This window comes from Charadrius vociferus, unplaced genomic scaffold (genome assembly GCF_000708025.1).
Source record: "Charadrius vociferus isolate BGI_N301 unplaced genomic scaffold, ASM70802v2 scaffold2026, whole genome shotgun sequence".
Lineage (NCBI taxonomy): Eukaryota > Metazoa > Chordata > Aves > Charadriiformes > Charadriidae > Charadrius > Charadrius vociferus.
The window spans coordinates 1,462-26,756 of NW_009648979.1; the positions used below are offsets into that span (position 1 = coordinate 1,462).

Below are 25,295 nucleotides of genomic sequence, written 5' to 3' on the forward strand. Positions count from 1 at the left end.
GGGTATGTCCTCCCAACACGCTTGATGCTGATGCCCTGCCAGGCCTGTGGCTGCTCTGTGTTAAGGTGAAGATGGCTCTTGCCCCTCTCTTGTTTGCCACATGGGTACAGCATGAGTTCCAAGCTGACTTTTGGCACACATGCCACAACACGGAGAAGATCCCTGAGGGGAAGAGACCCTGGTGTACTGGGCTGATTTGACAGCAACACATGCGTTTCTGAGTCTTTGGGTCAGAAGGACAGCACTTCTAGTTCCAGTGGAAATACCTGTTCATGGCTTTGCTGTTGGTCTTGCAAGATGATGGGCTGAAGGTTCCTAAGGAGGGGTTAAGGAATGATCCCCATCCGGCTGGCAACGGGATAACTTTTTCTCTTGCCAAAGGGATGATCTGTGCGTGGCATCTCCCAAACCCCGAGCCACCCACCCCAGAGCTTGTTTGATGTCAGCAAAATTCAGCTTGCACCTTGAGAGGGGTTTTGCCAGGGAAAAGATTGAATGCAGGAGATGAGTGGCTGCAAGGCTGCAGCTCTGAAGAGCTTTCCCTGTTAAAGCGGGAGCACAGAGCGGGGCAGAGCAGGAGGGTTTTTTCCGAGCAGTATGATTCAGTGTTTTCGTTCCCGAGCCTGCTGGACAGAAGGGGAGAGGAATGCACTACCTAATGCGGTACCCACACGTGCAGCTGTCTGAGAGCAGAATCTCACGTAATTCAAAGGGGTTTGGATGAGTTGGGGGAGTAAAGCTAGAGGAAAGAGGGCACGCAGTAGAGGTGCGCAGGCTGAGCCATTGGGAGAATATTCCCCCAAGAGCCGGGCACCTTGGAAAGGAGGATGGGAACTGAGTTGTCCTTACTTTTCCAGAAGTAGCCATGTGGTCTTAGCAGAGCCGTGTCTGTCGCTGCAGCAGGCTGGAGGGAAGCTGCCGCCCGTCTGGCCAAAGCCCGTGTTGCGAAATGGCCCAGGAGCTCCTGTGCAGCCACAGGCCGTGGCTGAAGGGAGGGAGTCCTGGTGTGGGACCGTTGCCAGAGAGCGGGGAGAGGTGATTAATCTGAGTCCGATGCCGGACTCTGAGGAGCACAGCGAGTGTGTAGCAGAGGAGCTGGATTGCAGCAGGGAGATGTTGGCAGTCACGTGGGGAGTGGGCAGAAGTCCTCGGGGGAGGCTTTTATTGGTGGCGCTGCCTTCGGGCCATGCCCTGCCCTCCCTGCCTGAAAGGCAGAGACAACTCAGCGAGATTTTCTCTTCTGGTTGGTTCTGGCAGGTGTGGAGGGAGGAGGAGATTTGTGGCAGCGCTCGGGCTTCCTCGGGGTCCCCTTGTTGCCAGGGGCTAGCATTTGACCTGACAGCAGTTCACGTGAAGGTATTTGCAAAAGGATTAAAAATTAAAAAAAAAGAAAAAAAAACCCACGGTGAAGACATGGTGTGGTGGACAAACATGCATGTCCTTTTGGAGTGAAGCTGAACTGTCGGTGGTGTTGCAGCTATTTTCACCTGGGTAGTAAGGGGAGAATGTGTCAGGAAGGGTTTTTTTTCCAAGGACACGTTTGTTTCACTCGTGTGCAACAAGGTTTGGAGGGTTTCAGTCCCCCAGGCTCTCGTGGTTTCCACAGAGCTGTTTCTGCTCTGACATCGAGCAAGGTGATGTATGGGAGATTGGATGAGCAGGACCCTTGAGGGAGGTGATTCTCCCCTTCCACTCCACTCTGGTGAGAGCCCACTTTTGGAGTATTGTGTCCAGCTCTGCAGCCCCCAGCACAAGAAAGACACGAACCTCTTAGAGTGGGTGCAGAGGACGGCCACTTGGGAAGGCGTGAGCCCTAGGTGTATGTGTCGAGGGCACTGTGTGGAGCAGTTTGTGTTGGCACTTTCAACCGCGTGTCCCAGCCCTGTTTCATAGGGGGAGGGCCAAGTCAGCAGCAGCACTTGATGTTTGCAGGCCAGACCCCCAGGTCTCCAGTCCCCTGGGCCCATCTCCCACTACACCAGTGCGGACCAGCAGCCCGACTGTGCCCCAGCAAGCTGGCTGCACTCTTGCCTGGGGCATGGTGGCCCTGTGGTGTGACAGTGGCTCCAGCTGTGTGGAAGTGGTGCTGGGCAGCCTATTCCCCAGCCCTGCTGATCAGGTAGTGCTGTGCTCCTGTCATGGAGCTGAGCACCTGGTACTAGAGTGGCCATGCACTTATTTTGATCTGTTTTTCAGGTGTACAGGGACATTTAGGAATTTTCCGCAGGTAACTTCTACTTTGTCATACTTTTCTTTGCCCACCTTTGGTAGCTTTCATCAGACTGTGAGAGCTGGTTATGTATTATTTCCCAGGAATTAGGATTTTTAGAATGAACTTTTTAAGGTTTTCGATATTCAGCCTGGTCTGCCTGCTGCATTAAAAAGAGTCTATCTTATCTTCTGGTAAGATTCATGTATCTTGGCACGAGAAAAATTCGTTTTAGTTGTCCTGAGCAGCCGAAGATGTGACAGCCCTTGAAGAAAACATTGTGCTGTCATCTCCCAGTTATCTCTGTCACACAGTGCTTTTTATTACTTGGATCCATGCTCTCCCTCTGATAACCTTACAGCAATAGAGGGGATTATGCTGTGCGGGAATGATCATTTTTCCGTAATGCACTGTCAAGGAGGGTGATCTTACAGGCATGTAAAACTAAATGCATAGCATTTGTTTCCACCACTGGAGCACACACTGCTGGAGCTATGCAAGTCTCTTGTGCTGTTTTTTGGGGGACTTGCTGGGTGGGTGGGATGTGGTGGCAGAGCGGAAACACGGTAGTCCTCAGCTGCACATAAAGCCAAGTGGTGTTCAGTAAACACTGGCATGGTTTAAGGTCTGAGGAAACACCATTATGCTTTGTCAAAGAGTTTGTCTCTTGGGCAGTTACTGGATTTTTCATGGCTTTTGTGGATTTTTCATAGTGTCATTGTGTTCTAATGGACAGATTGTTCTCTGATGGGGAGTGTGGACCCTGCTCGTTCACAGGAAAGCTCCTAAGAAGGACAGGGAACTGCTGGAGAGGGTACAGCAAAGGGCTACAAAGCAGATTAGTGGACTGGAGCATCTTTCTTATGAGGAAAGGCTGAGGGACTTGGGTCTTTTTAATCTGAAGAAGAGAAAGCTGAGGGGGGTTCTTATCAATGCTTATAAATACTTAAAGGGAGGGTGCCAGGAGGATTGGAACAGTCTTTTTTCAGTGGTGTCCAGTGATAGGACAAGATGTAATGTGTACAAACTTAAGCATAGGAAGTTCCACTTAAACATGAGGAGGAATTTCTTTACTGTGAGGGTGGCAGAGCACTAGAACAGGCTGCCCAGAGAGGTGGTGGAGTCTCCAACTCTGGAGACATTCAAAACCCGCCTGGACGCCATCCTGTGCAACCTGCTGTAGGTGAACCTGCTCTCGCAGGGGGGTTGGACTAGATGACCTCCAGAGATCCCTTCCAACCTCTATAATTCTGTGATTCCCTGATTCTGTAAATGGAGGCTCAGACAGAGCCTCTGCATGTGGACCTGAACCCACCTGGAGTACCTCAGAGTGAGAGAGCCATTGGGAAGTTCTGTCAGAAATGAACTGTTCAGAGCTGCACAGTCACACAAACAATTTAGTCTTCAGCTGAATGTGGATGGGGATCTGCATGGAGAAATACTCTAGGACAGTATGAACTATTTGTCATTCCCCAGTCAGAAGCCACTGCCTTCCTCCATATGAAGACTGAACTAGATTGCTGCCTTATAAAATGTCCCTAAGAAAATTATTTCATGGGTTTATTGTTTTAGGCCCCAGGAACTGTCCTAATAAAGGTACTAACAGCTTATTGTTTACTATGCTTGGCAGATTACAACAGAAGTAGGCTTTGCATTATCCTGAAGAGGACAGAAGCGAGAAGTTTCATTGTACTTTATTTCCTACCTCTACTCTTTTTTCTTCTACTACTTTGAAGACTGCTGTAATATTCGCTAGCCTTCATACAATAGGGAAAGCCTTGGAAAAAACCTTGTATTTGGCATATGGAGGATACTTTACGTCTCCATACTCCTTTCTGTCCTCACAAGCTAGATCTAAACAGGCCTTCTTTGGCTTCTGTTTAAGTCATGAGTTAAATGTACCTTTGCTGGTACAATAAACTAGCTTGGCCTCCACAGAAAACATTTTGTTAGAATGCTCTGAGAATTGAGATACTATTATGCTCTTGTTTCTGCTGAATCTATGTTACTACCAATGAGATCAATTAAGTAGAATTAAAACCCCTCTCCTCCTATTTTGAATAGTGATCCAGTTCACACTGTTAGTTCCCACACAACCTTCCTTGAAAGAGAATAGAACTCTTCAACTCAACTGCACCTGAAAAGAATTATTTTATGGTCAAGAAAAAATCTTCAGCCCCAACTGCACAGATACAGAAACAAATGACTGAAGTTTGGGTCTTAATTGACGTATAAACTGAGCTTATTATACACACACGTGTTAAAGGATCTTCTTCTGTTAAAGTCTAATCTCTTGGTAAACTTAGCCTCAAATCATTAACCTAGCTCGGCCGCTCAAGGACTCTTTCTGCTGACACAAACAAGTAAGTCATCATTAGCCCACAGTCCCCTTACTTCGGAGGTTCTTCCACCCAGTGCATGCGAGTGCCTGCAAAGTCTGATTAGTACTTTGATAAATCTTAGTACTTTAGATAAATCAACATGGACCACGTTTGCCAAGATAGAAATAGCTTCTGTTCCTGTTTCCATGTTACAAATGCAGAAAGCAGCAAATGCTTTATGTCTGATTTCTTGCAAACTGTTACCACTCACTTGTTTCTTCCCATCTACTTTGTATTCACACTTAAAGGTTATGAAACCTCCCCTTTATTTAATGGAAACAAACAACAATACTTGATGCACATGCATATTTCTTCACATTGTTTCCCAAGCATCAGATGAACTTGTATAAACTAGCCGAAGATCTAAAACCATTCTGATAAAACAGCTAAAACATCCCCAAGAAAGAGGTAAAAAGTTAAAAAAAAACCCCAAACAAACCATAACACAGAACACCACCACAGCAGTTTTATGTAAAATGTTTGGAAGTGTTAATTGGTAAACTATCCAGTACCTAAGTCTCTATTTTACTCAAATATCATTTACTGAAATTACTAATTCAAACACATGGTCACCATAAATTTTAATCTGTGCAGTAATTTCCTTGCCTGTCAGGTAATGGCCTAAGGAGTAATTTTGTTGCCTATCAGGTAATGGAATGCTACAATCTTTCAGGATGGATACATAGTTCTGACCTAGAGTTTTACTGTGCTAAGATGCATGCACAAATCTGTTAAGATTGCAGTATTACGAAGGCCCAAAGAAAGAGTTTCCTTAATTTGTCTTTTATTAAAGGATTGCGTATTGAAAGCCATTTTAAAAAAATCCAAACATTTGCTAACACCTGTGACAGCAGCAAGTCCTATAATTCATAACTGGTTATTAAAAGAAAATTGCAGCACAATACAGAGGATTTAAAGCAAGAATCAGGAGGAAAAGGTAGGAGGAAAAAGATTATTTCATTTGTAAATGCTGTGCTTGAAGTCTGGGGTTTGAGCTTGATCTTTTTATTCTAGGGTGGTAGTGGTAGTGGTTGTGGTTTTATTTCAGATCATTTGTATTGGAGGATAATGAAATTTGTACTGGTGCTGAGCCATCTGCTGCTTAACAATTGGGAATCCTAAAAGACCAGGACGCTGCGAATGCTGCAATATAAAATGACAGGTTAGTGACAGTAGAAAAGCTCCAGGGCTAATGTCAGCAAAACACTGCTGTTTCCTCTGAAAATCTAGGCTATTGCTGGAACCAGGGCACTCTCTCCCCTGCCCCTGCTGGCTTGCATCAAAATCACAGAGCAGATGTGCAAACCTTGCTGCAGATACAGAGAACAAAATTCATGCACGACTGTGAAGCCTTTGCTCAACAAAGCCCAGGGCTCCTGGCAGTTAATCACCAAATATAGCCTGGGAAGTCCTTAGAGGAGGCTTACACACATCTTTCCAGTTACAAATGGCTCTAAGGGTAGCCTGAGTGGTAGAGCTTATTCTGGGCTGAAACACTGAAGTGGTTCACTTAGTAAAAATGGTCAGCTGCAACATGCCTCTATCTTCAGGTTGACTGTCAGTATTTTAGCAAAGCTGATGCCATCTCTGCCCTCACCACTTTCCCCTGTTTGTTACACTAAAATCAAAAACTTACATTTACATCTAAAATAAGGACAGTCAAAAAAGGAAGTGTGTGCTGCATAGTTAGGACTGGAGAACAAACCTTAAGGCCTGAATTTTTCTTTTACGTGCTTTTCATATTTAGAGCAAGTAACACCTAACATAACTTCTAGAAAATGGCAATGAAAAGAAAACATGAATGTAATTCTCCCGACCGTCTAAGTTATAAACAGCTAGAACTTTCAAAAGGGGTAGTCCCTACATATACTAAGATAAATAAATGTATTTCCCAATTGTGCCAAGGAGAATTTTCAATTATTCCCATGGTGAATCTTGTCAAATGTCTCTGGCAAACAATATTTCTGATTTCAGCACCCTATGAAAACAGAGTCTGAGCTGAACACTCTCAATATTTGAGGAACGCATGAGAGCCAAATTCTGAGTTCGCAATGTATATATACACCAAGTACTTTCCTTTTTGAAAAGCTCTGAAGTTCAAGGTGAACTACCCAGTGGCTTTAGGACTATTTGCACTGGGACTCTGTTCCCTAACTCACAAGAGGAATGGTGAGTTGCTCTTCCAGTAAACACAGGCTACCGCTGTGTTCCTGCTCCTCATCCTAAAATGTTTCTAACAATGTGATGTAGCTAACCCCTGGCACTCTACAGCTTGGCACTGCAAGGCTCCTTCAGTTGTGTGCTCTCTTCCAATGGGTGGTGGGCAGAGACTTCCTTATTTGTATGGTCTTTTCTCCCTCTGTCACCCACAGTCCTTCCTCAAACTAGAATCTGAAAGTTCCTCTGAAAGGAAAGACAGGGCCCACTGCGTTTCAAAAGCTAAAGCTTTGCTAGCTTTATTACTGCAGCTGCAACCCGTGGACACATACTGGGCGGGATTAAGGGGCATAGTGGGTTGCCTTCCCCATTCTCTGCCATGAAGTCATACTCTGTGTTACGGTACAGCTCATTTAGCTTATTTATATAGAACCTTTACAGTTAAATGATGTTTACCTCTTCCCTGTCCTTAGCAGATCAAATCCTTCATTGATTTTAGTGAAAGGAAGTGTGTGGGTTATTAATGGATCCAGAACAAATTTTTTCTTCATGTAGTCAGCAACCAGTTTAGGGACTGAATCTTTACTCTTCCAGCCTGAAAAAACCCACAGACAATGGATAATGAACCATTAAATGCTTGTAAAAATAGATAAAACTTCTGGCAGCTTAATTTTTAGATGAACTTTCTATAGCAGAATAGCATGATGAAGTGTTGTAGCATGCCTTTACCTTTGTACCACAGAATGCCAGCAGGAAACATGGGATGAAGTGCAGCTATTCTACATGTGACAAGTCCAGTAAGTGCTTTACTGGTAGAAGGCCAGTAAAAATTTCAATCTTTACAGAATCCAAACTTTCCCCCACATTAAATACTGTTTTAACTTGTCCATTGATACATTGTCCACTAAATCACACCTCATACAAAAGCCAGAGTGCTGACATCCATGTTGGTAACTAGAAACTTGATTGTCCCCCGCCCCTCCCTTGACTGGGGGATTGGGTGGTGGATGTGTCTCTTTTTTCTTACAAACAGTACTAGATAAAGCTGTCTCGGATAGTAGGATGCTTTTCCAGACGAACCTAATTTGTCTCTGCTATTTTATTCAGGTGTCTATTGAATATATGAGAGGAACTGGTTGTCAGTAAGAAAACCTATTGTTGGAAATAAGTTTTCTGTGGCCTTCAGCTTTGTGTTGAGTGAGCAAAGGCTTTCTGAGTTCAGGGCTCTGCTGGGAGAGCTTAGAAAAGAGAAAGAACTAGAAAGGACTGGCAAGGGGCTGAGCTGGGGTCTGACCTATGGGGTAAGTCAGGTGGGTCTGACCCCTGATGTCCTTTAGGGTCCTGACTCTCCATCTATCTTTCTTTCTTTTCTGTCTTTCCTTTTTTGGAAGAAGTTTTTCACTTTAAGGGTGGTAAGGCACTGCAACAGGTTGCCCAGAGAGGTTGTTGAGGCCCCATCCCTGGAGGTGTTCAAGGCCAGGCTGGACATGGCCTTGGGCAGCCTGGTCTAGTGGGAGGTGTCCCTGCCCATGGCAGGGAGGTTGGAACTTGATGATCTTCAAGGTCCTTTCCAACCTAAACCATTCTATGATTCTATCTCTCTTATTCTCTTTTTTGCTCTTGCTCTTTTTCTCCCTCTCCTCCCTCCCCCTCATCTTTTCTTCATTTTCTCTTTTCCTCCCTTTGTCCTTTTATTTTTCTTTTTTCTTTGTCCTTATATCTTTTCCTTTTCTCTGTTTTTCTCTTCTCCTCCCTCCCTGCCTTTCTTTCTCTCTTCTACCTTTCTCTCTCCCTTTCTTATTTTTTCCCTTTTCCCCCTTTTTCTCTATTTTTTGCGTTTTATCCCTTCCTTTCTCTTTCTCTGCCTCTTCTCTTCTCCTTCTTCCCCCCTCCTTCTGTTTTTTTTCTATCCTCCTCTCTCCATTAACTAACAGTTCCCATAATTAATTCCTTTGTGCTTCTTTGTCAGCAAATAGCTATCAGTATTACTTCCAATAGGACAGCCTAAGCAATGAATTTTGATATATCCCATTTCATTCTAGTTGATTTACAATTTTTCCAAGTCAGTTAAATCTTTCCAAGTCCTTACCTCCAAAGACGGACCCTTTCCAGGTGCGACCAGTGAAGAGGAGCATGGGGTCAAAAGTGATCTTTTGTGCTGCAGGGGGTACTCCCACAATCACACTGACTCCATAGTTGTATTGGCAACAGGCCAAGGCTGCAGTCTGCATTTGAAACAGAGGGACACCCCAGAGTTATGCAAGATTTGCCACTGGGGCATAAAAGTTTGAATTCCTTCTCCTCCTCTCAGGGCTGAGCTCGCAATTCATTTTTTGTAACTGAAACCACATGAAACAAGTTCCAGTGTATCTGCTCACACCACTGTATCTGCTGTCATGGGTTAGGTATGTCCTAGCTTTGTTCTGCTTCCCCATTTTGTTTGCACATTAGTGATAAGCCACTGTTGGAAAGCAGATAGTGGGCTATGTGAAATTTAGCCACCCTGGTTAGGTCAGGGGAATACACTGAAGTTCCCTTTCCTAATTTTTTGAGTGTACTTCTGTCCCTGCATCTCAGTGGCAGATAGCTGGACTTAAGAGGTTTGGAGTTAGCTTGACGCTTTGCCAGTGGCTCTCAGCTCCTCACCCTTGGTTCTTGGTGGGTTAGCGAAGACAGAGCTAACAAGTTAAATCCTCATTTGACCACATCTTTGGTTGCATACCATGGTTTCGGTACGGCCGATGACCTCAAAGGAGTAGTCCACACCATGGCCAGTCATTTCGATCAACACTTCGTGAATAGGCTTCTTGAAATCTTTAGGGTTGACGCAGTCTGTGGCTCCCAGCTCCTTGGCCTTGGCAAACTTGTCGCTGTTGATATCAACAGCAATGATGCGGGAAGCTCCCGCCGCCTTGCAGCCCATGACAACAGAGAGGCCAACTCCTCCGAGGCCGAAGATGGCACAGGTGGAACCTGGTTCCACCTATAATAACCATATAAACATGGCATACTGTTACAGTCTAGGTAAAGTACAATGCATTTTCGTATTATCAATATGTTTTCACTTAAGCCACTTCTTGTAATTTAGACATTATCATCTGCTGAGAAGTAATTTGCACATGCATACCTACTAGTGCAGTAGCCAACTATACTGTTATAATCCTACATGTGACCAAGATAAATTGTCCCTAAAATACATTTCTGAGACCAGGTTTTCATTACATGTCTCAGCTTCAGGTTTAGACACATTTTTTAATGATGCTCTATATTCCAGTGGTGTTAAGATCTGTAGTGTCACTCCACTGGAGACAGTGCCAGCTGTAAAAGTCACATTCACGTATTGCTACAAATTAGGAGTGTTCCATTTATAAGCTTCCATGTATTCCTAGACTTAAGTTACAATAAAACAAATCAACTCTGTTGTAACATTTCTCTAGGGCTGATAAAGCTATGAGAGAAAACTTAATAGATGGTAGTAAGTATTTTTACTGGATTTTGAATTGAAGATTTCTGAGTACCTTACAGGCAGAGAAACCGAAGTAGGCAAAGTACTAGTATCTTCTTTCCACCCTGAACTGGCTGCCTGAACCACCCTCCTGGCTGCCATGCTGACAACCTGCTTGCAAGCCATGCAATCTTGAACAGATCCTATAAGACACCAGAAACACCCACCACAATACTTACCTTGGCAGTCTGCACAGCAGCCCCATAACCAGTTGAAAATCCACAGCCAATTAGACAAACTTTTTCCAGAGGAGCAGCAGAATCAATTTTGGCTACAGCAGATTCATGCACTACTGTGTATTCAGTGAAGGTACTTGTACCAATAAAATGGTGAATTGCTTTTCCTTTACAGGTGAATCTGGTGGTGCCATCAGGCATTAATCCAGCACCTGAACCAAGGCTGTTTGAAAGATGACCAGAAATAATGGCAAGTGAAATCTGTTGAATGCGATCAGTTTTGTATAAATAAAAACCATATAAGGGTTGTAGGTAAGCCAGGAAAACTCACTCGTTTTTACTGCACAGATTACCCTTGGTGCTTAAGCAGCTGTTGCACTCCCCACATTGTGGAACAAAGAGTGGAATAACCTTGTCTCCTAGAAATAAAATAGTAATGACAAAGGATTAAAAAAGGCAAATAAGAAGCATGCAGGTACAAACATGAAGCAAGTGTGTTTAATCCCTAAGCAAATGGGCAGTACGAGTGCAGTGCTGGTTTTATTTCCTTCTGCTGCTCTTGGAAGATAAATCATCTTTCTCTGTTGTAAAGGACATAATTAGGGCAAGGTTATTACAACTAATTTCAATATGCAAAATTCCTGGTGTCTTCGTAGAACAGAGTCTGAGCTATGTCATAAATCTGTGTTAGCTGCTGACATTCCTGAAGTACTCCTTCTGCAGTTTATTGCATCTTCTGCTGAAAAGAAAAATAGTAATACACAGGTAAAGAAACTGAGATAAAAATTTACATCCACTAGGACAGCAGATTGGAGTGCCAAGATAACAGGGCTGTAAACTGTGCATAAAAAGAATGGGAAATTAAGTATTCATTTGCCAGCCCTCTTGAGTCTCTTTCATATTTGCATTCCTATTACTGTTGCATTGGAGTTAAGGTAGGTAAAATATTTGTCAGAGAATCAGTGACACACACAACCTAAGAAAACAACTGTAATTCTCTAGCACAATTATATGATTAACAAAGTAGCACATAGCTTCCCAGTGCTAGGCATTTTCCACAGCAATGACGTATGGTAAATACCTAATAATCTCTAAACAGGTAATCCCAAATACAGATCGATTTGTGATTTGGCAATTCTAAAATGTGGCTAATCCCTGATACCTTGAAAGTCAAAGGAAATCTTTGATTTCCTCTGAAAAATGGAAAATGCCTACAGAACATGAAATGCCCCCACTACCCCAACTCTCAGTTAACTTAGAACTGGGACGTGGGCTTAATAATCATTCTGCTAAAAAAACTTTGCATGTTTTGGAGCCTTTTTTAGAACTTGAAGGTGTAAATTAAGCAACATTGAGAAATGTGATTTTGTGCATGTGTATGTGTCCAGGCCTGCTGTTTCAGCTCACCTGGAAACACATGGCAGCTAGCATTAGACAACAGTGATTTATGAACCCAGACCTAAAAGAAGAAACAGTTAAGAGCTATCAGTGAAATTTGCAATATAAATATTTGTTTGCAGTTAAAGCAGAAATCTCTAATAAACCTTTTTCTTCTCATACATACCAACCTGCTTTGGACAGACTTCATACTTGTTGCCAGTATGAACAAAGACACTGGAAGTACAGAGGTGTTAAAAGTGAACTACTTAGGTATTGTAACCAACTGCTTGGATAAAACTGAGCATTTCTGCGCAGATTATGTTCACTGAATGTTTTGTCTTACTAATTTAGCCTTTGTTAGAATTTGTTCAGTCCCATAAAAGTGTGTAGAAGTCCTGTCTCATCTTGCAGCAGTTGAACGAAAATCAGCATCTTTCACTGACTTTATCTACGCACAGTGGTTCAAAGAGGATGTAGCGAGAGGAGCAGCTGGTCAAGATAAGTGTCCTCAAAGTGATCCAGCCCTCAGTCAGCAGTGCTGACTCACCTGCACTGGTGCTGCACACAAGCAAAGCCTGCAGCAGCGTGGGCACCCCAGTCGTGCCCTGATACTTTTAAAGTGAAGTAACTGAACACATAGACCTAAGCTTGGTCTAATGAAGTCAATGGATTATTTAGCTGTTGGGAGAATGAGAAGAAGGTGCTTTGACATGCTGTCTAGTGCTTTGCTTTGCCTTATTCTTGAGAGAGATTAGTTCTGTAAACTGTTTAAAAAAACAGCAGCTAATAGCTGATTTCCTATGACCAACAACAAAGAATCTGTTCTTAATCCCGTAACAGGAAAAGCCCTATGCAAGTTGCAGATATTTTTGCCAAAACCAAAATAAATTTAATAGAAAATCTGAAAATAAATCAAGATTGGGAACACAGAAAGATGTAAACAGCACGTCCTTTAAGGTATCCTTGAAAAAACTCAAAGTTGGAACATTTTCCTCTGCAATACAAGTACTCACGCATGTAATCATCTTTGACTTAAACAGGAGTGTGGAAACTCAGGACAGGGTTTGTGTTCAGTGCTGTTTCATACCTGGTTTGACGGAAGTTACTCCCTGCCCAACACTCTCCACAACACCAGCTGCTTCATGCCCAAGAATTATTGGAAAAGGCATGACCAGTCCACCAGTTATCACATGGTCATCAGAGCGACAGATCCCTGTGGCCACAATCTGATTTAGAGAGAAGACAAGAATATTTCAGCATTTAACTATGTCATGTCATATACAGAAGTGAAATTATAGTATGTATTTGGAGGTATACCTTATATCAGGCTAGATATAAGGAAGAAATTTTTTTACGGTGAGGGTGGTGAAACACTGGCACAGGTTTCCCAGAGAGGTGTTAGATCCCCCATCCCTGGAAACATTCCAGGTCAGGTTGGACGGGGCTCTGAGCAGCCTGATCTCGTTGAAGATGTCCCTGCTGACTGCAGGGGGGTTGGACAAGGTGACCTTTAAAGGTTCCTTCCAACCCCAACTATTTTATGATTCTAACTCACTTGCTTCCCTGTAAAATCATATATGCACACAATAAACCTGCAGGTAAAATGCTTTTGGTTGTGATATTCATGATTTTCATGTCTTGTATTAGTCTTTAATCTGAAAAAAAAGGCTCCTTTTTGAACATTGGCTATGCACTACTGAGCTCTATAGGGACTCTCATTGATTGGCTGGCAGAACCAATGTTCTAGCAATAAAATTATATATGAAGAACAGAATAAAATGAATTATTCCTAATATCAATATATAAATATACAAATATTAAAAGTTTATAATATTATAGAAATATTACAAAAATTTCAATATAAAATAATTATAACATTATATTCTTTAAAAAATATAAACATTTTATGTATTTTATATTAATTATATTTTATTACAATATAGCATATAATAGATATGTTATAAAAGATATTATACAATGATGTAATGTTATATAATTAAATTATAATTACTATATATTATTTACATATTATAATATATCTATATGTTATATGTACAAAAATTTAGGCTACACATAATATTTTGTATCACATTTTGGATTTTTCTGCAGGTATCACAGCAGTATTTCTTTTGAAACATTCAGGTATGTCTTTACAACTTTTATTCTGCCAAATGGAGTTGTCAACCCCATGAGAGGGTTCTCCTCACTTGTGTAATGCTTGAAACTGCTCTAAAATGAAAACAGTTACTGAATTCCACGAACAAGTTCCCGAAATGTAACAGATACTCAATACGCAGTTAAAAAAGGAAGCTCCCAGCCCTACTGAGCTATTTCCTAGCACAGATTCAAAGTAAAAGAGAAGTTCTTGTTCCACACTATAGGAGATTCCGATTTTTACCTCGTACTGTAATTTTTTCAGTCTATTAAAAGCACAGGTGTCTTAGTAAACAAAAAGCCCAACTCTGATTTTTTTTTTTTTAAAGGGACCTCATGATCAAATTTAGGACTTGAGGCATGTTCCATAGGAGCTTGTTGAATAGTAACATTTTCTGACTGGGTCCTAAAAATCTATAGAAATAATTCTGACAAACAGCAAGACAGAATGCAATTCATGACAGTTTTCTTAAATTTTATTTTTAGTACCTTTATGCGAACTTCATGTGCTTTTGGTGGGGCAACTTCCACTTCCTCAATAGAAAATGGTTTATTGGCTTCCCACATTACTGCTGCTTTGCATTTAATAACCTGCAAATAGAGCAAAGAAAAAGGCAATGGCACTTGGATTTGCAAGTCACCATACAGTTTCTTACATTTCTACATGTGAAACTCCTGCTCATATTTAGGGGAGGAGAGGGAAAACTACAGAAAAAAAACAACAAACAAACACAAAATGCAACAAAAAAGCCAACATCAAAGCACAGTGTAAGCCCATCCCCCCCCCCCCCAAGATCATGTCTGACTTTGTTCACATTTCTTTCATACAAAGTTTTCAGCAACATCTATAATAATCTCCTGGGATAACTGGATACCTTATCCATCCTCATTGCTCCTTTGTTCTTGAGTTCTACAGTAGCAAACATTATTCAGGTAGAAAAGTTATTCTTTGTTTCCAACTTCCTTGGCGGATTATTTTTCCTGTGTTGGATGGCTGGTGTGTATTCGCATCTTCTTGGAGACGGCACACTAAATGATGCCATATGTCAGGTTGTGATAACGTCTTTATTGCCTAGAACTGCCTGTGTCAGGAACTCACAAAATTGCTAAAAATGGAATTCAGAGTCTTAATACATGCTTATGAACATTTTGTTACAGCCCCAGTTCAGCCATGAGGTGATGGCTGAGAGGACACCTATGTGAAATGGTGTAGCACTATGCAGAGGTAACCTTGAAGAAGCAATGGTCCTTTTACCGCAAGACTATCCGTGCTAAGGTACCTTGCTGCTCAAAGTACTCCCACTTTGTTACTCCCACTACCCAAGACAGCTATTTTTTTGCCTGTTAGACTAAAATTTGCCCATGAGTTCCACAGGCTTTGTCCGGGTGCTGACGGCCTCTGGGCTCCTCTGATCATCTGCTGCTGAGAGGAAAACACACTCAGAAAGAGAGAGGAGCATCATCCACTCCTCATCCCAGGCTGTCAGAGAGAAGGTAGCTCCAGTCTCCACCCTGCAAGCTCACTCCTAGTGTATTCAAAGGTAGCAGGGTCTCTCTGTTCCTGTATTCACTACTGTTCTTCCTTGGTGGTCTGTGCCCATCCCCAAGCTTTAAACGACTCCAGGCCCTGGAATATAATATTCCATGATACCCTTATAGGTGACACTCTACTTGAAGTCTTCAGTCACTCTATTAAGTCCTACTGACTGCAAGCGTTCAGGTGGCATTATCTTGAGAGGGAAATGGAGGTGAATCGAGTCCACGATGCAAGAAGTTCAGCACATGTATAAGTGTCCCGTGTGACTGAGACCCTGGGATTGGGACAGCTTAACACAGTGTGCTGAAAAGTTCTCAGGGGAAAAAAAAAATAGAGCAATTTTTTAGTATCAAAGCTTTTGAAGTAAAAATAGAAATTATATCTAATTATCAATAGTCAACTGGTAACAAAGAAAATAATTACTAGGAAAACTAAACACATGAAATAAAATAGCGCACTTTCAGCAGCCAGACCCAATGTGGGAATGAACACAACACTTTGAAAAAGACAGACTCAAGAGAGGTTTGCACTATATTTAACGTTTCACGTGTCAAATGCAGGCATGATTAGTAAAAAATTCACAAGCGAGGCCAAAGATCACATTTTAAAGGGCCACCTTTTCAAGGAAACTTACTTTAAAAAAAAAAGGGCTTACGTGTTTATACTGTATTCCACATAGCACAATAATGATTTCACAACTTGCACATGCAAAGCAATCGTAGTGTTTATAAGAACAAATGTAGCTAAGAACTGTGGATTGCTGAGAACGAATCTCTCCTGCAATTGGAGATAGGCTAACTATGTATTATTCTGATGGTTGAGTCCCTGTGAACTTTTACCGACTATAACACAATCCCACGATGCTCCAAGAGCACACTATCACCCATTTCATCTCTTAAGGCAAGCACTAGCTGGAGTCAGAGTTTTTTTCTGCTCGTGTGTTCTACCAGCCTTACAAGTTACTGCAGTAGGGGGAGGGTAAGTGTAGAAACACACCCTTTTACAGAGCATAAGGATTATGCTGCTTGGTCACGTAAACTACACAGTAACTCACATACTACTCCAAGATAAACACAGTGAAAACAAGGCAGTTTAGTTCTATCGCAACACTTCATTTACTATGCTCAGTCCAAGGCTGGGTGGAGGACTGAACTTGGTGAATTTACCTACAAGTGAACTACAATTAATTTTGCGCTTGCAGTACCTCAGAGTCAGAGAGAGCTCCCTCTCCAACCCCCACCCCCCCGGCCCCTTGTTTTGTTTGGTTTTAGAATAGTGAAGACAGCTGACAGTAACAGCAAATGATCCTGGTACTTTCTTTAAGGCACATTCCAGCAAGGTACATGCCTTCAGTCATTTTCCATCTTTGGGTTCCTGTCCATTGACTGACCTCTCTTGCATGTCTCTGGGTGTATGTTAGCATCTCTCAGGTAGTGCAAGAAGAAACATATACTGACTTCAGCACTGATATTAATCTACATCTCTCTTGTCACTTTCTAGCAAAGATGTAAATACTCATTCCAGTCTCAGCTCAGTACTGCATTGCATGTGATGCTTGCTTTTGATCTTCATTAACTTAAGCTCCAGACTTGTTATATGCATATTCATATTTAATGACTGTCCTAACATCAGTAAAATTACGCCCTGAAATTTAACAGAATATTAACAGTATGTCTTTTATTTTTTTTTAGAAAACAAACTGATATGAATTACAAAGAAGCTAAAACTAGTTTAAACTGCTGTGGGATCTCAGAACAGAAACTGATAGAGCTGATAAATACATTGATCCGAACACTTGCTACATTGTATCATATTTTAAACTGTCCAATGAGAGATTGAAATAGTTTGCTAACCCTGGTGGGAGGCTTCTCTTATTCTGGTGCTGTTACCTTATGTTGCCTCCGTGTTTAAACAAATAAATAAATTATTGCCTTGAAGAGTGTAACAACCATTTTCTAGGATAGTGGCCTGCAAGTAAAGGCAGCTCTCCCGTACCAGCTTCCTCCTAAACTCTCATCTGTGCTACACCATCAGTACTTATGGTGCAAAGAAACTGCATTTAAAAATGCATTACTCAGCTGCAGCAAAGAAACTTTTCTAATATAAACTTTTGCTTACTTTGCCTGCTGTGCTCATGTTGACCGGTGTCTCTGTTTTGAGCCGCCACCACTGATTTCTTGGGCCAAAAATTCAGTCAGCTGCAAAGCAGTCGGGTTGCTGATACAAGTCCTGTCCGATACACTGGAAGCCGGTCTTGTGAAGTGCTCCTGCAAGTGCTCTTATAGCCAAGCCTCCCAGCTCAGAGTCCCACCCCTTAATCAGTCAAAGTGCTAGAACAAAAATAAACAACCCGTCTGCTGAAACCTCACTCTTTACAGTGCTTCTGTCTTCCTGATTCATTCATCATGCTCTTCCCTACCCTTTTTGCATCCCATCTTTGGTTGCCCTCAACATCATGGGAAGAAAGCAAAAGCCCTGGCTGAAAGCTTTTTCCACCACCTGGGAGGCTGCCTCCAAACCCATTGCTCTCAGTGTCACTGTAGGTGCAAAGAGAAAAGGGGAGAGTGGCTCTTGAATCCACAGCAGCAGGGCTGCAGTGAGAACATGAAGGTTTTGCTGAATTACTTTGGTGACACTCAGAAGAGGCAAGCTGATATATTAAAACATGCAATTGTGCAAGCTGCTTGAGAAACAAACGCTGTCTGGCTGCAGCTGTACCTGCTCCTGATGCCTTAGTTTTACAGTTCAGCTACTCATTAATCTTTGGAATGGCTTTCAGTGAAGAGTGACCAAGGACAGTGTGCTAATCATGCTGATGGGAAAACAAATATCAGTAAGTCAGCAAGAAGTGCTGCAAGAAGATGCACCTTTCTTACCATGTGCACCACCCTGCTCAAATTGTGAGTGGATTGCCTGACACGTTGGTTGCATCAACACCCGCAAGCGCAGGCTCTGTCACTGGTCGCGCACCCACATACTTACCCTCTCCTGGCACAATGTCCTGGTGCGAGTGAGTGGGTGGAAGTCAGCACTGCGTGCCTTTGCTGTAGATTTCAAGCCTAACTGATTTTCAAATTATGCCCAGCATTCTAAAATCAAGATTTTTTCCCTCAAAAACAAGCAAAAAAGAGATGAAATACTGCATATAACCTGACTAGTAATTACTAAGTACAGCACTCACAGGTTTACCTGTATGACTAATTAATTTAAGAAGAGGTATAGGAAGAGGAAACAGGGAAAAACATGTAGATGTATATAACCTCAGGCAGGTACTTCAGGGACAGTGGGGTGTTCTAGTGGCCTCAGAGACACAACTGCAGCCTGATGGGGATGTGAGCTGTTTGGCCATGGCTAGAAGAACAGAGGTTGAGAGCCCCTGCTAAACAATTTCAAAGACCCACAGAGCAAAAGGGAGAGCCTGGCTTGAGGCTTCCTATGGAAAAAGGCTAACAGAGTCCACAGGTGGTGACCTGTCTCCCATCTGGGGAATGGCAGACCTCAGGGCATTCATCCATACAGTCTGCTCTGCTCTTTGAAACAAAGTTCCTCTCCCCATCCCCCCAAGACTTTTCATAGAATGATGGAATCATTTAGGTTGGAAAAGACCTTTAAGATCATCCAGTCCAACTGTAAACCTAACACTGCCAAGTCCATCACTGAACCATGTCCCTAAGCACCACACCTACACATCTTTTAAATACCCCCAGGGATGGTGACTCAGCCACTTCCCTGGGCAGCCTGTTCCAATGTTTGATAACCCTTTTGGTGAAGAAAGTTTTCCTCATATCCAATCTAAACCTACACTGGTGCAACCTGAGGCCATTTCCTGTCATGCTATTGCTTGTGACTGGGGAGAAGACAGCAACCCCCACCTTTCTACAGCGTCCTTTCAGATAGCTATAGAAAGCAATAAGGTCTCCCCTCAGCCTCCTTTTCTCCAGTCTAAACAACCCCAGTTCCCTCAGCTGCTCCGCCTAAGACTTGTGCTCCCTTCACCAGATTCGTTGCCCTTTTCTGAACACACTCCAGTACCACAATGTCCCTCCTGTAGTGAGGAGCCCAAAACTGAACACAGAATTTGTGGTGCAGCCTCACCAGTGCCAAGTGCAGGGGGATGACCACTTCCCTAGTCCTGCTGGCTGCGCTATTTCTTATACAAGCCAGGATGCTACTGGCCTTCTTGGCCACCTGAGCATATTGCCAGCTGATATTCAGCCGGCTGTCAACCAGCACCTCCCAGGTCCTTTTCCACCAGGCAGCTTTCCAGCCACTCCGCACCAAGCCTGTAGCGCTGCATGGGGCTGTTGTGACCCAAGTGCAGGACCTGGCACTTGGCCTTGCTGAACCTCATACCATTAGCCTTGGCCCATCAATTCAGCCTGTCCAGATCCCTCTGTAGAGCCATCCTACCTCAAGCAGATCAACCCTCCCGCCCAACTTGGTGTTGTCTGTATAACATACTGAAGGTGCACTTGATCCCCTTGTCCAGGCCGTTGATATAGATACTAAACAGAACCGGCTCCAATACCAAGCCCTGAGGAAAACCACTTGGGACCAGCTGTTCACTCCGGTCACCACAACTCCTTGGGCCTGGCCATCCAGCCAGGTTTTAACCCAGAGAAGGGTACACCTGTCCAAGCCACGACTAGCCATTTTCTCCAGGAGAACGCTGTGGGAAAGGCTCTCTAGGGAGACAACATCTACATCCTTTGCCTCAGCCACTAAGCGGGTCACCCTGGCATAGGAGGAGATCAGGTCAGTCAAGCAGGACCTGCCTTTCCTAAATCCAGGCTGACTGCGGCTGACCACCTGGCTGTCCTCTATGTGCCATGTGATGGCACTCAAGATGATCTGTTCCACAACCTTCCCCAGCACTGAGATCAGACTGACAGGCCTGTATTCCCCCAGATCCTCCTTCCAGCCCGTCTTGTAGATGGGTGTCACATTTGCTAACCTCCAGCACACTGGGACCTCCTCGGTTAGCCAGGACTGCTGATAAATGATGGGAAGTGGCTTGGTAAGCATCTCTGCCAGCTCCTTCACTGCCCTTGGGTGGATCCCATCCTGCCCCACAGACTTGTGTGTGTCTAAGTGCTGTAGCAGGTCGCTAACCCTTTTCCCTTGCATTATGGGGGCTTCATTCTGCTCCCCTCTCTGCCTTCTAGCTCAGGGGGCTGGGTACCCGCAGAACAACTGGTCTTACTATTAAAGACTGAGACAAAGGAGTTTCATTAAGTTTCTCAGCCTTTTCCCCATCCTTGCTCACTATGTTTCCTGTGGCATCCAATAAAGGAGGCAGATTCTCCTTAGCCCTCCTTTTGTTGCTGATGTATTTATAGAAACATTTTTAGTTTTCTTTTAGAGCAGTAGCCAGATTAAGTTCTAGTTGGGTTTTGGCCCTTCTCATTTTCTCCCTGCATAACCTCACGACATCCTTGTAGTCCTCCTCAGTTGCCTACCCCTTCTTCCAAAGGTCATAAACCCTCCTTTTTTTCCTGAGTTCCAGCCAAAGCTCTCTGTTCAGTCAGGCAGTTCTTTTTCCCTGCTAGCTTGTTTTTCAGCACATGAGTACTGCCTGCTCCTGCGCCTTTAGGATTTTCTTCTTGAAGAATGTCCAGCCTTCCTGGACCCTTTTGCCCTTCAGAGCTGCCTCCCAAGGGACTCTGTCAACCAACCTTCTAAACAGGTCAAAGTCTGCCCTCTGGAAGTCCAAAGTGGTAGTCCTGCCGACCCCCCTCCTTCCTTCTCCAAGAATCAAAAACTCTATTACTTCATGATTGCTACGCTTAAGATGGCCTCCAACCATCACGTCACCCAGTGTAATAGAGTATATTACAGTGCAAGAACATGTTTTTGCTTTATTCAGCAGTGGTGATAATTAATCTCTCTTGTTGTTTCTTGAGAGTACAGAGCTACAGATGCCACAGAAATTTCTCCTGCTAAGGTCATCTCAAAGTTCATAGTGAAACTAATTTCATAAATCTTTTGATTTATGATAATGCTGCAGATAAGCTATGGCTGCTCACAGTACAGCAGATAGTAGACGTGGTGCTTACAAACCTTCTAAACTGTAGTCTCTGTAGCACATCTGAAGTAGAGGAACCTCAGATAAGCCCTGTGTTGACGAAGCTCACACATGGAAACTATGACTCTAACTGCATGGATTTTATCGAGATGGAAGTGACAAATGATTTCTCCTGCATACTGCTTACAGTAATGAGATGACAAAATATATTGTTTGGTTGCACAAAATTGGCCAGTTTAACTTGTATTTTGCCTCAAGAAGTTGCTTGAAAATGGGCTTGTTATGACCTTGCTCTGAGCCCCTTTTCCCACCAGCCAGCCAGCAGAGACTTCATGCTGCAACCCTGACACATCAGTTGGGAAAGACCACACATATGGATGGCCAACCTCAAAAAGGAAAAATGACTCATTCCTCACGCAGCTAGAGGAAAATCTGCTTCCTAAGTCCTTGCACACCCTATATACCCATACGTCGCTTATCTGAGAGTGAAGTGACGGCTGAGGACCTCAGAGCAGAAGGCAGGGCACCTCTGGAAAAGTGTAGGCCATACCACTATCACAGAGGATGCCTTGTCAAGTTCAAAATTTGTGAGGTGTGGTGCAATTATAAGATTGGTAGTGTAACACAAAATGTCAGCACAAAAATAACATATATAAAAAAACCCCGCTAAATTCTCCCAGTAAGGCCTTCAAGGTAGAAGACACGTTCTGTGTACTCTGCATCAAAATACATCCAAAACAATGTGACTTACCTTCCTGTAATGTGCCAACAGTTCTACAAAGCCTCAGGAGGTAAGACCTGGTGACTTGCACTTCCTAGAAAAACTTCTATCAGAATGAAGTATTTCTAGTCCAGTCTATTCCTTGACAGTTATATTTCTGCTTTCCTCCGTTATTCTAAAGTTTCCACCCCTTTTCCTTATCAGTCTCTTCTCTGATTCCTTTATGTTTCACTTCCCCTCAAAACTCTCCTCATCTCTTTAGCTATATGCACATCAAGTCCATGATTTTTTTTTTTTTTTTTTCAGGGAATGGAGCTGAGGCCATCTGGAAACCATCTCCTTTGGCCAGAGCAGGTACCTCCAACTGGAAACACTAGGCAGTGGATCCTGTCTGCAGCCTGTGCAGGGGTAGGTGGCACGGTCTTTAGGAAGAACGTGGCAAGAGAAAGGACTGCACATGATGCCAGTGAAATGCGAGTCGACTTGCGTAACTATGTTGCAGAAGCTGCTTTATTTGGATTGCTCTGCCAGATTGCTCAAGATGCCTGGGCTTCAGAGGTACAGTGGCCCTGGAACGCAGGGAAACTACAGTGCCGCCCCTTTATGACTTGCTTACACAGGCCCTCAGGCTCAACGCTTTGCTCCAACACTTGCCTGAAAATACTTACCTGATCCTGTCCTCTCCCCTTTTAGGATAGTTCACTATGAGACAATTTCTCTTCATGCTTATCTATGTATTTTATTCCTTCTTACGCAATTAAAATAATTGCTTTATCAGCTTTTTATCTCACTTTGTCCATCTGAACACGTGGCACTAATATTCTCTCTCCAGTGATTTATTAACCTCAGCAGATCCCAGTGAAATGTAGCAACAGAGGCAGAAGAGAAAGAACACATTGGAGTTGTGAATGGCTGGTGAGCTTGCACACAAAAGAAGTTAGCAGCAGCGAGCAAAGGCCTGATCGTACAACTCTGGGTTATCTTTACTTGGGGACCGTAATTTGGGCAAAGGACATGAAATATTGACCATGCTCAGAAGATTATAGCCATAGCTACAGTTTGTGATGCCAGGCGCTTGTAGTGGAAGGTGGTTCTTTACTCCCCGCAGGCAGTACAGCCTGCATCCCACTCCTCACTCCTATCAGAGCTGAGCAGCCTTGCAGGGCTTGCTCTCCTAAAACAATGCATGAAGTTGGCTCCAGGTAAAGAGAGCTAATGGTTTCTGAAATGGCCTTCTTTTAACATAAACAAAATTCGTTCTTCTGCACTGAACCTGACCCAATTTAACAGGAGAATATAATCACAGCTGAGGTGACTTAATTCTTTACAGAAAAAAGCTTTTATTTTAAGGGCAGTTATGCACCACAGTTTTTAGTGGCAACTATACATTCTGTCCTACAAATAAGAAAATGCGTTATTAGCTTTAGCTAATACTTAAGCATTTTTTAAAATAGGCTACTTTTTCCTGCATCTACCCTGTTAATATTTATTTTTAAGCTTACCAGAGTACATGTATGTTTCTTTTCAGACAGTGATTTATCTGTTAAAAATAATTAAGCAAATATAGTTTTAGGCTTCTCGGGGGTCTTTAAGTTGAAAATTCAGCATTTCTTCCTACTGTGTGATGGCAATTTCCAAGTTACTCTTTTACGAGTCACTTTTTACTCCTCAGAACTTGATAAGCACAAAAGGTTCAACTCTGGGCTCCACAAGTTAGTGGTAGATAGAAAAAAATTGCAGCAGCTCTGAAGTCCCACCCTACACAGTACACAAGCTGTGACTGCTCAGCCCCTTTGTATTTTTCCACCTACACATTTAAGGATGTCCAAAGGATTAAATACATGAAACACTGCAGGTGCTCGTTAGTATGAAGTGCAGAGATAAAACAGAGCAGCAGGTAAGATTCAGAGCTAGCGTGCAGGGCAGGTGAAATTAAACCTGTTCAAACAGCTTAGGGATCATATCTGAAGATTATACAAATGTGGATGACACGGCAATGGAGCTGAATTAAGCAAGCATGGGATGATGACATGCAGTTTTGTGAGAAGAACATAAACAAAGACTTGCAGAAGTAAATAACAATACCTTCCCAGAACATGCAGAAAATAAGTCAATTGCTCATGGGACAATGCTTTATTCATTTTAGTAAGCTGAAGACCAAAAGCCCAAAGTGGAAGCTGCAAATTAGCTAGACACTGGTTCTGGAAGTTTGAGTTCTGAGTTTAGAGCAAGCATTAAAAGAATTTGAAGAGGAAAATAATATCTAAGGCGAGTACTGAACCAAGTATGAACGCCTCTTTTTTTATACTGCCTTTTATCTTCCTTTTAGGTCTCTGAAAAATCACAGCCAAGTGACAAACAAGAACAAACAAGAAGAACAAAGCACATCTCACACTTCTTGAAGTATAAACAGGGCAAAAGGAAATGAATATGAATCAACAATTTTATTATTTACTGGCTTTAGGAGTGTCAGTAGTACATACTGTTGTTTCAGTAAATAGCCACCTTCTTGGAGGAGACAATTAAGCTATACATTTCAGAGATGGGCCAAAGTTTAGTCAGCCTTAGATTTGGAAGTCATACTGAAGTCCATCTCTACCTTTCAGAGTAACTTATCACAAGAAGAACGTGTGCTTACTCAAAGCTTATTTTAAAATCCTCCTGTGGAGTAAATGGATACTTTCCAATAATATGAACCAAGATCAATAACAGAGGTGAACTTATGATCTTCAGCGTGGTTACCTAATGAGCTGCATGCTGGATCTACAACATATCAGGAGCAATAAAAAGTTCTGTTTAAATCAAAGCAACACTGGAACTCTTCAAAATTCTCCGACCTTATTCTCAAGCTCTAAGGATTTTAGGATTGTCACCTTCAAGATCTATTTTACAAATAGGTAAATGCATGGTTAATTTATGCAAGCCACCTGAATCTGCCCAGCCCACAGCAAAATCTCCCCCTGGAAGTTCTGCAACAGCACTTACACTGAGGTACCACTTTACTGATTCAAAGCAGATTAACCTCCAAATGTGTTGTTGCAGCCACCTAC

The 25,295-nt window shown here is 42.9% G+C and overlaps 1 protein-coding gene across 1 annotated transcript; it reads right to left on the reverse strand.

Annotated features, from left to right (window-relative positions):
* Positions 1-5,695: 5,695 nt before the first annotated feature.
* On the reverse strand, positions 5,696-17,734 carry LOC104288875 (alcohol dehydrogenase 1). Its single transcript, XM_009887748.1, has 9 exons — positions 17,618-17,734; positions 14,452-14,553; positions 12,896-13,034; positions 10,760-10,847; positions 10,432-10,651; positions 9,470-9,730; positions 8,837-8,972; positions 7,204-7,342; positions 5,696-5,733 (listed from the first exon to the last, which is right to left on the reverse strand). Exons 1-9 carry the CDS (start codon positions 17,633-17,635, stop codon positions 5,709-5,711), a joined length of 1,128 nt encoding a protein of 375 aa, XP_009886050.1. The 5' UTR covers positions 17,636-17,734; the 3' UTR covers positions 5,696-5,708.
* Positions 17,735-25,295: the final 7,561 nt, after the last annotated feature.